This window comes from Seriola lalandi, unplaced genomic scaffold, assembly GCF_002814215.2.
Source record: "Seriola lalandi dorsalis isolate HSWRI2012SDOR001 ecotype SW California unplaced genomic scaffold, Sedor1 jcf7180002054672, whole genome shotgun sequence".
Lineage (NCBI taxonomy): Eukaryota > Metazoa > Chordata > Actinopteri > Carangiformes > Carangidae > Seriola > Seriola lalandi.
Genome location: NW_019525225.1, coordinates 1,485,127 through 1,497,260, shown reverse-complemented (window position 1 = coordinate 1,497,260; position 12,134 = coordinate 1,485,127). Strand labels below are relative to the sequence as shown.

At 40.0% G+C, this 12,134-nt stretch overlaps 1 protein-coding gene across 5 annotated transcripts in view; it reads left to right on the top strand.

The window, feature by feature from the left end:
* The window catches only part of nrg2a (neuregulin 2a), an 86,987-nt gene that overhangs the window by 36,531 nt on the left and 38,322 nt on the right, over window positions 1-12,134 (top strand). The window contains exon 1 of one of the 5 annotated variants that reach the window (XM_087177998.1): window positions 3,616-3,997. The exons of 2 other annotated variants lie outside the window; for them this stretch is intronic. In XM_087177998.1, coding sequence (XP_087034124.1) covers window positions 3,910-3,997 — 88 coding nt within the window. In that variant the 5' untranslated portion in view covers window positions 3,616-3,909. Of the gene's footprint in view, window positions 1-3,615; window positions 3,998-12,134 lie in introns of those variants that run through there. 2 more of the 5 variants (XM_023421494.2, XM_087177997.1) reach the window with 2 other exon arrangements.

Sequence of the window (12,134 nt, the reverse complement as noted above, 5' to 3'; positions counted from 1 at the left end):
CTTACCATTTATCCTCTTTCGTTCCTGTTTCTCTGCGTCCTCTCTCTCCCTCCCTGCCCTTGCCTCACCTCTGAGGGTAAAGACTTCACATGTGTGTTAAAAGCAGGCACTATCCCCTACTTTAAGTCCCCCCACACCCATATACACTTTGTTGGCAAAAAAGCAGGCAGATGTAAACAACATAACCTAATGGCTGTTTAAAGCCATTATGTCTAAAAAAGATAAACTCTTGTGCCTGTGAAAGGGCAGGAGTGCTGTTGAGCTGCTGAGCAGTATCAATGTGATGATGTGCAGGTATGCTGTTGTTAGGAGAGAGCTGCTCAACTCCATCATACAGGAAAGCTGTCTCCCCTTTTCTGGGAGCAGTGAGGAGGGATTAGGAGGCAGGCGGAGATGGGGCCTGTGAAGCATTTATGAGCAGGGCATACAAAGGATCCATGTCAGAACTTTTAGGGGTTGGCTCCATTTTTTTTTTTTTTTTTGGATTTGCTCTTCAAGTCATGCTCCTCCCACACTGGCCCACTGTGCCCCTCCACCTCCAGACCCTGATACAAGGACGGCCCACGGCTGTTGAAAAACAGCAGATGCTTTCGAGGAGACTAGAAAAAAGAGAAGGAGGTTTAGATGCACACGTCCGTGACCATATTTGTGCCTGGGTGTGAAAAATGGAGTTCATTTCAGACTCTTGTTATACCCTACAATCTCATATACAGCAGCTCAGCCTTGTTCAGAGCTCATCGCACAAACTTGTGGACAAATACACAACCTAATTTTCCTACATTGTGCAGTCTACTATTACGCTCTCTCTGTTCCCTTTTGTGTGTGTTTGCATGCAATTTTTGCATATCCATGTTTTATGGAACACTGGCAAGTTGGACACAGTTGTGGAAAGTAGTGATCATAAAACTCTAACATTTTTGCTTCCATATTGATAGACTGCAAATTTTTCAAATTTGGTCACAATTCAATAAGTTTGCCAAAACTTTGAGACAAGTGCTTCATAAGTCAACCCTATTCCCAAAGTGCCAATGCTCCTACAGTTATGTGCCATATACCCCCATTACTCATATCAGCTACTCTTATATTTCACTTCTTTGCATCTTGTGTGGCTCAGCTTGCAGCAACCCTGTGTCCTAAAATTTCTGTTTCTATGTAACTAAGCTGCGACAGCAAATATGTTTTATACTCAAAGTTATTGTGACCGACTTACATTTTCGATTAACATAGTGAGTAAATGTTGTTAATTTACACAAACGCAAATACTTCGACACACCAGCTGTGTCAGTAAAATGTTCACAGACAACGTATGTGTCTTCTCCCACAGTATCCGATCTCGCTATACAACATCCAGTGATTACAGCATTATTAAAACGTTTTTATGGTTATGTTTAGGCACTCACAGCACGTGGTTGACGTTAGGGAAAGTTTATGTTCTGGTTTAATACAGAAAATGTTCTCAATGACTTCAGACAGAACATGTTAATTTACATGTAACCAAAACCATGTTCTTTCGCTAATCTTAACCAAAGCGCTTTTGTTGCCTAAACCTAACCACAGACGGGACTCTGGACGCAACCTCCAGTCTCTGCTGTGACAGTCGTGCACTTTGTTCACCATCCGTCCCCCCCACCCACCTCCTGGCAACTCCGCTGCAGTTGATGAATGTAGCGCTCCAGTCAGACAAAAAGCGTATTGCGTCTGAACATAATCCACCCTGAAAGTACGAATTCGTCGTCGCAGTTTAGTTTTATAGTGGCGTAATTTTTTTGGAGACAGGGTTGTCTTGAAGACAATCACGGGATCTTGAAGGAGCACTGTGAGAAAATGTTGTGAGAAGCACAGAAACGACCACATCCTGTTCTAAATCTAAATCCCATCAACCCGAAAGTCACATTTCTTTTGTCCTGACGTCACAAATAGGCCTACTCACCTTTCTGACACATACATAAACTACATGCCCACCCACAGACTCACAGGCCTGGGAGCGAGTCTCATCTTGTAGAGTAGTAGGGGAGGAAGTGAGTGTTGAGATTGGGGGGGAGATAGGGCGGCAGGGCAGCAGCTCTCTGACACGCCGTAGCCCCTGCCAGTCCTCACTTACCTCTGCTGACAGATTAGATCATCGAGAACAACCTCTGGGAGGGCAGGCGAGAGGAAAGAGCAGTTCATTTCTGAACTAGGAAAAGCACTACACTGGACCTGATTGACGTGTCAAACCTTGGCCTTGGTTTGACCTCCTCAGTCTTGTTGCCCACAGATGAGACTTAGGCTATTGAGTGCGCTGACCTGTTAAGACACGACCCTTCTGCTGCCCCTTCCAATCCCTGGTGCTGACGCCTCCTCCCAAGTAACGTCAAGAATCCTCTGAGGGCTGGAGTGAGAAAACCTCGGGAGGGCCCTGCAGATGACTCATCTACTGATTCTTCTTTTTTTTTAAAACACGAGTTTCACTGAGAGTCACTCTGCTGTTGTCTCAACATATTTTATTTCCTTGCCACTTAGGAGGACAGTGAAGTTCAGTCAGCATGAAATTAGAAAACCCTACTGTGATATAAAATAATACTGTGATCATCATGTAGTTAAAGTTTTGGCTATGACAAATGAAGATAAACAGATTAGCCGCAGCGTTGTTGTTGAAGTAATGTTTGCATTAGATATTGTTTCGCACAGATGAGTAGAATATCCTCTTATTGTATTAAAGTCAGGCAGGGCGTCATTCTGTACTCAGTGCTGTCCTACCTTTATCTCATGTGTCTCTCCTTGCCCTATTTTCCTCTGTGCTTTGAAACTGTCTGAACACATTGAAAAAGCTGAAGGAAAGGTGACCTGCCCTCTCACCTTTCAGAATGAAAAATAATGGATTTTTATCATATTGCTTTCTATTGCAAGTATAACAAAGCTTATATAAAAGCTTGTTGTAATGGTTATAAATCCTTACTGCTGCGTGGACATTGATGAAACCTGGCTAACACTGATAAGTGTGAGAGAGAGATACAACCACAGACATGCTGGAACTTGCCTGTAGTGCTGAGGGGGGAACTGACAGACAAAAGAGGTGAGGAAGGGGAGCAGCTAGGGAAGCCAGAGATGATTTTGTGTAATTTTGCAAGAAGCAGTATGTCACAGATTGTGATCTGAAATTCTGCACCTCACACACCACTCTCCTACACATATCCACAGAATCTGTGCCCAGGAAATCTGAACCAGATGTGCAGTGTTTTGGGACCCCGACATCAACCTGGCAAGGGCAGGTCTTTGCCTGAATTATCTGGGTGGGGTCAGCAGTGCAGAGGGGACAACTTAACTGGTCTTGCTCCATTTTTGCATGGGCCATTACAAAGGAGAAGATGCTCACGGGGGAGAGGAAACAGAGTTGGCTACAAGCAGGGCCACGGAGCATGACTGGGCCAGCTTCAGATTTTTTTGTGGACTCCTCGGGACCAGTCTCTCTCTGTCCTCAGTTGTGGCCCTGCAGCCGTAACTGAGGACAGAGCCACTGCTTATCTGATAGATCCAGTAAGGGAACAGTTGATTGCCTTAAAGCAATGGGAAATGCCTTGCTGGCTCCCCTCCCTCTTTCTTCCCTCCCTCCCTCTGTATTCTCTCACTTTTCCCCTCTTAGTTTCTTGAGCAGTGCCTCTCTACCTTTCTCTCCCTATTTTTCTCCCTGCTCCCTCCCTCCCTCTCTCTCCCTCTCCCTCTCCCTCCCTTCCTCTCCCTCTCTCTCCCTCTGCCCTGCTGTGAGTAGGTGGTTCCTTGCTGTACTTGATTGGTGTGAGTCTATATAGGAGGAGAGACGCTCTAACAGACTCAGAGTCTGGTGGTGCCCACTTGCCACACGTTCCCAACAGGACTACCTGTTTTTTTTTCTCTGTCTTTTCCTGAGAGGATTTACTTTGTTCTGACAGCATGACGGAGAGCAAGAGGAAAGATAAGAAAGGGAAAAAGAAGGGGGCTAGGAAAGGACAAAAGGAGAAAGAGGCCGATCCCACTAAAGGTAAAAGTAAATTAAAGGTGGTTTCTGTCTAACATATACATTTATGTGTGTATATATATGTGTGTGAGAGAGAGAGACTTGGAGAGAAAAAAAAGTGAGATTAAGTTTGTGATACTGTGTTACGGAAGTGTGGGACCAAGCAAGTAAGTATCCCCTTGGCTTGTCAAAGCTTGCTGCCAGGTTGTCACATGTATTGGTCTTCTAATGTGGACAGCGTGTAGAGGCACATCTGGCTTTGCCAGCACTTTGGAATCGCAGGGAAGTCAAATATGACGTGTGTACACAATCAACAAAAACTTTAAAAGCAAGAACCTCACTGAGCCAAAGTACAGTTGTATTAAGAGCCCTCTGAAAACTAACGACTGGAAATAACTGATTTAAAGGTTTTCGTTAATTTATCGCATGATCACATCTTCACAAATGCTCCGCCACATATTACAGGTTTGAAAAAAAAAAAGTTAGCTTTTTTTTACTGTTTTATCATTAAAGTGATGTTTGTATATGAGAATATATCATTTCACCAGGGACTTTATGACTGTATTAATAATTGAGGAGTTGCTACAAAGTTTATCTTAATTCTGAGTCTGTGGTTAGTCATCCAGCATAAATGCCTGTGTGTATGTATTTTTGCTGGAAGCTACTTTGACATTGGAAAAGCATGGGAGCTACTTGTCTCCCAGTCACTTACGTAGCAATGTGCTTGCTCAGTGGTGGATCCTACAAGCTGCAGCATGTCACTGTAGTTTGACCTCAGGTCATGGGGAAGCCCAACCCCCGTTTCAGTGACACTTTGAGGACAATACCATGAATATTGCTGAAGCCACTATGTTTGATTCTGGGTTTGATCAGATACTTTATCTTACACAGCATCTCTTCATGTTGGTAGCCATTTTGTACCTGCTGATGTCATTCTGGTCAGCTTCCAACAGATAACCCAAGAGACTGGGTTTAGCAAAGATTTTTTTTTTGATAGAAGATGCTTTGTAGGCCTTGTAGTTATATAAATGGCTTCTTTTTCAGTTTACATGTGCTACTGTTGTTGATTTTGGCATTTGTGGTCAATTTTCTTGTTTTATTACCCATACAAACTTGAATATATAAATAATTACTGATCCTCATTCCAAGTTTGATTGTGATCTATAAACATGTAAGATAAACAGCTCCCCAAACTACGCTGGACAAAGAGTGCTTGCAGAATGTTTTTTGGCATCTTTGTTAATCAACAAGTACAGCTGCTGTACACATAGAAAAGAGCTGCGTGTCATGAACATATTCTGGTTTATCTTCTCTGCTTTTCACGAAAATCAACCGTGCCAGTCTATGCCTTGAATTTAATCAATATGCATTAAAAGTTGTAACTGTAGGTCTTTGCTGCTGTTGTTCATGTCAGTTTTAAATGTACCAGAGCATGAGAATCTAATCTTTAATCATCATTTTCCCCTACGAAAATTAGATCTCTTATTGATTTGTGACAAAACTGGGTAAATGGGTAACCTGTGCGAAACTATGTGCTTACCCATTGTGAAATCGAGCTTTCAAAGTAGGTCAAAATCAACACATGGTCATGGGTGATGCTTCTTGTGTCTGCACTACAGGTAAATGCACTGCATCAGGTGTGTGCCTGACACTCCTAAATGGGTCATCCATGATAGAAAGAGAAAGGGAGAATCTTCTACTCATTATTTCAGTCTGATCATGTTCTTTAATAAATGTTGCCAGCTTGTAATTTTCCATAAGTAACATGATTTCATAGAGGATGTGGTTTATCAATAAATCACGTTCAAAAGAAGTCATCATTTGCAAATGTCAAAACAAATCTGTACAACCAGATGTGCAGCTTTGTGTGATCTACGTATTAATTACAAATGAAGTAAAGTTTTAGAACTGTATACAGCGTCAGAACAGTATGCTAGCTTCCTTGTTGTCTGCTTACTTCAACAGAAAATCAAAGAACCTTTAGCTAGCTAACTTGCTTCGCTGGTATGCTATCTCATCAGGGCAACATGTCGTGAAATATGCTCCAACAGACAAATGTAGATTAGCGCCTGACTTTCTGTATTGTGGCAGTCCATATATATCCACCAAAATATATATGATAGTTTAATACAATTTTCATGTTTGTCGCACAAAAAGTTTCCTTAGAGTTGCATTTAGACATGTGAGGGTCTACGTAGAGGAAACCAAAAAGAACTTATGATCAGGTTTGTGTTTAACAGTTTGCTGGATCCACAGATGGTCTCAGAGCTTCCATAGGCACAACTGATTCTTCGCAGATTTTTTGACATTTTCCTCCACTAAAAAACAACCCTAAAATTCCTCTCTGTAAGTGTCTTGTTACGACTTACAGGTGACCCTTAGCGCCCATGCTAATTACGATGGGAGCAAAAATCGGGTGATGTAGTATAAAGAGCGACAAAGTCCACATTAGGACAAGGTTTGGGTGGATGGATGGATTTTGACACAGGGGACTTTTGTATGATTACCATTTCCAACCAATAGTCATCGTTGTTTCTTTTTACCATGGCTGTTCCACATTAGTACATGTTTAATGTTGTAACCATGACAACGACCTATATATAATATTTCAGTACTTGTTGTAGCTTAAATCATGATCTTTCCTTAAACCCTTTCTAAGCTGCTGTTGTGCCTAAACTTGTGACTTTTCCATTAACTTAACCGCATGTTTATTATTGGAACCATGATGGTGAAGGTGCGGTACGCTTTCCACTGTAGGGGTGCTATTTCATGAGACGATCCCATGGGTCGTATCAGGGGGGCCATTCAGACTCTTTCATATATTTTTTTTCATTTCCTGTAGTTGTGGCTGTATGTATGGCTGTCTTATAAATGTATTATTGAAATGCCATTGAAATTTATTTCAACTTTTTCAAGATGTTAATTCAGCTCAACTTTTATTGCTTCAGTGCAACAGTATGCTGCATTGTGGATAATGCATTACACAAAGTATTATCTGTGCGTGCATATGTAGATGTGCTTGTGTGGATGAGGTGTGTAAAAATGTAATTCATGGAATATAGCCATGAGTGATCTTTTGAGGCTGTTTACTGTAAGTCAACCATCACTGACATCACAGAAGACAGTATCGTCTTGTGTGCCTTCTCTGAAAATTCAATTCTGCACATTTATTTAAGGAGATTACCTAACAGCAGGTATTTCTCAGCCATAATTGCCTTTTCATTGGCTGTGACGTCTTCAGCATTTGGACCATAAAGTATTTCAAAGTGTTGATTTAGGGTATACCCCTGCTGTAACGTTACATGATGATTTCCTTTCACGTCTCTTTTTTTGAAAGCTATGTGTATTGTGGCTGAAAGTTGACACTCTTTAAAGAATGTTGCATGACTTTTCTAATGAAACAGGCCAAAGACTTCTGAGCCAAAATTTTGTTCCTTATTGGCAAGAGAAGACACTCAAGAGAGGGAAAACCTATGCAAGCAAGACAAGCAGAGCAAAATGCTAAAGGCATTTCGTCAAATCTTTCATCAATGCAATGCAATATGAATGTATGTTTTATCTTTTTCTCAAGTAGTAGCTAGAAATCCCAGTACAGTTTGCCTGACCAAATTTTGCCATTGATTACACATTATAATTCACAAACTTCTACCATCCATTCTAATTTATATCAAGACAAAGCACAACAAGTTGCTTTCTGTTTGAATGGGTTTGCTTGCATTGTATGGGTGATCATAATTAGTTACGGAAGTAACTAAGAGTTGGCTCCTTCATTGTGTGAGAGATCCTTTTTATCATGACCTAACAGCTACCACACCTTTGAAATAGAGCTACTTAGATTATTTAGCAACAAACTGTTTATAGACACCAGTAGTCAGGGGAGGTGGTGTTGAAGCCTCAGACAACCTCAGTTTCCAATTTTGGTGTGATCGTGCTCCATATAATTGCTCTTACAAAATTGCTTTTTGGTGTGCTGCTAGTAGCAACAACTTGAAAGAGGAAAACAAATCAGACAGGCAACTAATAAAACCTCACTCTTTAAACAACTGACCTATACATACAGTGGTAAAAAGCCTAGAAAACACCACGACATTTGTGCATAGGCAAGACCCTATTGTTTCTTCTAAGTTCACTGTCAATGATAATCTCAAAACATGGCTAATCAGAACCATATAATTGCCAAGCAAAGAGAGGTCTTTTGAAGGGTGGTTCTCAAAGAAAACTTATAATTTGAACGCAATCTTCAGATGAATTTTTTGAAATTACTGGTTCACCAAAGAGCTTCCATGTCATGTCATGGCACAACCCTGTCTCCTGGAAAATTTACATTTGTATAATGCAAAATTGTATTCCCGGTTATGTTGTAATTATGTAGTCACGTAATCGCAAATGGATCATGTTCAGAGGCAATGTTTTTTTTTTGTGTTTTTTTTTAAATCATTTAAAGCGCTACATTTATGAAGTGCAATAGTTGGTAGAAGGTGGTTGGGGTGGACAGCCGGTGTACAAAGTCAATGACCGTCACACCAGAGAATGAGTTTCGCACAGTCCCGTCTGTGGTTGAAGTTAGGCAACGATAGCACTTTGGTTAATGTTAGGGAGAGATTGTAGTTTTGGTCAAATGTAAATAGTCCCTGTGTAAGCTAACCACAAAGAAGTTTAATAACGCCCTGGTCACTACAAGTGGATATTATACTGTAGGATCAGATAGTTTTGCAGAAAACAATAACTTTGTCTCTGAAAATTTTACTGATACATTTGGGATAAACATTTTTGCAATTTACCAAATACGTTAATTAAGATTGCCTCACAATGTTCATAGGAAACGTAACCAAGTCTGATTTACCTTTACTTCAAAGCATATCTGTTGCTGCAAATTAGTTGTATGTAAATCTAATTTCTAGGAAACTGTGTTCGTTGCAGTGTAAATTACGTTGTAAGCGTCCCACTTGCTTGCATATTTAGTTATTTTACTTTACCAAGAGGAAAAAAAAAGCATCACTTGTAGTCTTTGATGTGCCCACTTGTGCATGATTTCCCTAGCCCTCCGTCTGTCTCTCTTTTTGTTTTTTTCTGTGTAAATTATTCAGGCAGTACATAAATAACAGCAGTATTGAGCAAAACCCCATCCCTAATATACTGTAGATGTGTGTTGACCAATGTCAGTGGCTCAGTTTGGGAAGACATAAGATGTTTGACCCAACTTACTGTGTCAGTCTGAGAGGCTATTATGCATCTATCAGAAACACAATAACATTGGCATCCCATTGGACACTTCTCTGTCCACAACTATTAAAGTATAATACAGTATTTGATCTGGTTTGCCCTGATTATATATCTCTCTCTGCACCAACCTGTATTTAACGTTGTCTCATCGCCACTTTAGGCATGGGCAGGTAATGGAAATCCAGGGCGTGTGAATTTGTGTGTTGGGAAAGTCTGCTAACAGAGGAACCTAACCATGGGATGAGCCAAACCAAAATGCAGAGCTGTAGAGTAGCTGTAGGCTGTGTAGAGTTATATACTGGGGTGGCGAGTCTCAGTGGAATTGGTAGTATTACCAACCCTTCCACATTAAAACAGTTAATATAAAAAATATCGGTTAGAGGACAAATCTGTAGTTGTTAAACAATTTTTGTTGTCAATTCATTTTACTTTGTCCATCATGTGGCTGCCACAGTTGGAACATTCAACACACCAGTTTACAGTTAACAAAATGAACTTCCTGAACATAAACATCATCAACAGAAATGCATTGTTCTTCAGAAATCACATTATTGCAAAAAAGTAATGTAACAGAAACTAAAACGTTGTAGCTAAGACTTGGAGATGAGTTTCTACTATAGTAAGTTTAACAAAAGTATCTTATTTTACTTTTATTTTTTCAGTGTGACAGTTTGCATTGAAAACTTTGAAATTTTATCTTATAAATTGGAATGAAATAGTGTTGCTGATAAATTATGAACAGATGACTCTGGACTCAGTTTTGGCTCTCCATGTTTGTAGTTTTATCACTGCATGGTGGTCATGGGTCTGACTGACACTGTGGTTTAAACTGAAACCATACAGCCAAAAATCTAAAAGTGAGAAACTACCACAAAATCAACCTTCTATTAATTGGCAGCATGTTGTATTGCAGAGCATAGAGGCTCTTATGCAGTACTGCAGACATCTACACAATAGTTCGTGCAAAACCATACTGGTCAACATATTGGCTCCAATATGTTGAGGGCGTCAAACCATAAATGGAGGCCAGTTCTGCTGCTTGTTGCAAATATGAATCATTTGGACACTTTTGGTCCTAATTCGCCCAGAGTAGTAGCATTTATGATGGACTTTTGCCACATGGGCGTAGACAACCATGTCAGACAGTAATTGTTTAAATTCCACCATCACTTCAGTGTCTTTTGAACTTTTATTGCAAATGACATCAGTTTTTCTATCCATCCGTTTTGCAAAACTAATGAAACAGCTGCAAAGAGTGCTGTGGTGATTTTGTGCTTTTCACTATGCAACCAAACAAAATTAAAACAAAAGGAAAAAAGAAACAAAAAAGAAAAAACAAATTGAGTTAGCCAACATTTTTCAATTGACATACAGAGAAAACCAGTCTGTGCATTGTGTTTATATTTGCTCTGCCTTTGTGCAAGCTATGAAGAATTGATGTGTGCAGAAACTATGATCATCAGATTTGCATCACATGTCAGTGATGGACTGCAAGTAAAATGATTAGACATGAAAAGTTATAAAATCATTAACTCATTAACTAAAATCATAATGAAGCAAAGTCTCAATACAAGAACAGTCTTATAGAACAAAACTCCTTGGTTGTCTGGATGGTTGGTAGTAAACGATTAAAGTTTGACATGCAGTTCTTCATTCATTTTACTATCACAGAGAAACATAAAATAAACTAATCCATTTGAAAAGTAGCATTATTAACAGCATATCTGTTGAGTTTAGTGAGCGAGAAGTAGAGCATTTTGAGTCATATATAAACAATGTACCAGATAATTATTTGGTGAAAGTGTATTGGCTCTGGTGGGAGGCTGTTGAAATGATCTTTTCGAACAGATGTTGTGTTACAGTGACTAGTATGCGGTGTCTGAAGACCATTCCCACATGCAAAACCCTTTTCTCTAGCTGTCTCACCATGTAATTTGTCTTTTGACAACGTGCAGTGAAGTGACATAACACCAGAGTAATCAGGGATACTTTGTCTAGAAGGGAAACACAAAGGCATGCCTCAGATTCCTTTTCTAAGCTCCTGGAAGTAAAACAGAAATGTTAACTCAATAATATGAGCAGTGCATTGTTAATTCATCAAATTACTTTGTTTTTGAACCTCTCTCTGGGCTGAGGTTTCCAACTGTTACTCAAGGCATGAGCTGTTGACACACCGGATAGGCTTCTATTCTCAAATTTGGTTTTTATAGTCCATGTCTGCAGCTGCCCCTCCGCTTCAAAAAGAGAGAATCAGGCTGTTGTTGAGGCAGGGGTTTATCATTGCTGCCTGACACTTTTTCCACTGGTGTAATGGAAAATGAGATAACCATTTGTCTCTAAGAAATTATTTTATTTCCAGTGATAATGACTCTTTATTTTCTTGTTGGAAAACATGAACTGTGAGTAAGTTAGATTAACATGCTTTATGTCAAGTACAGTTGACTTGATTGTACTGCACTTAAGTTGTGTCCATGAAGCTGTCATTGGATGAGGCTCATTTGTCATTTCAAACATGAGCAACTGTTGTATATCACTGCCTAAGCTGTCAGAGTATGTTATTTTGTGATTTCTACAAGTTTATAGATTCTCGAGGCATTTGTTGTTAATTCATTTTGTGTGACACAGATAAAAGAGCTGGAAAGATTACAGACATTGTTTAACATGAATGTGACGACTAATCCCTGTGCAGAATGATGTTAAACATCTGTATCCTGAAGCTACAGTGTGTGATGGACTCCTGTGTCTTCATTAGGACTGTATCCTGTAGATGGAGCAGACCCTCTTACACATCTGGCTTACTGGGCTGATGAGAAGTGCAGTACTGTGTTTCTGTAACTTTTCCAAGCAAGGACAAAGTTTGTTTAATTTGCTTGGCAAGGACGAACCTGTGTCCAGGCGAAGTACTAAACATTCTTCTTTATGGTGCAGCTTCATTCCT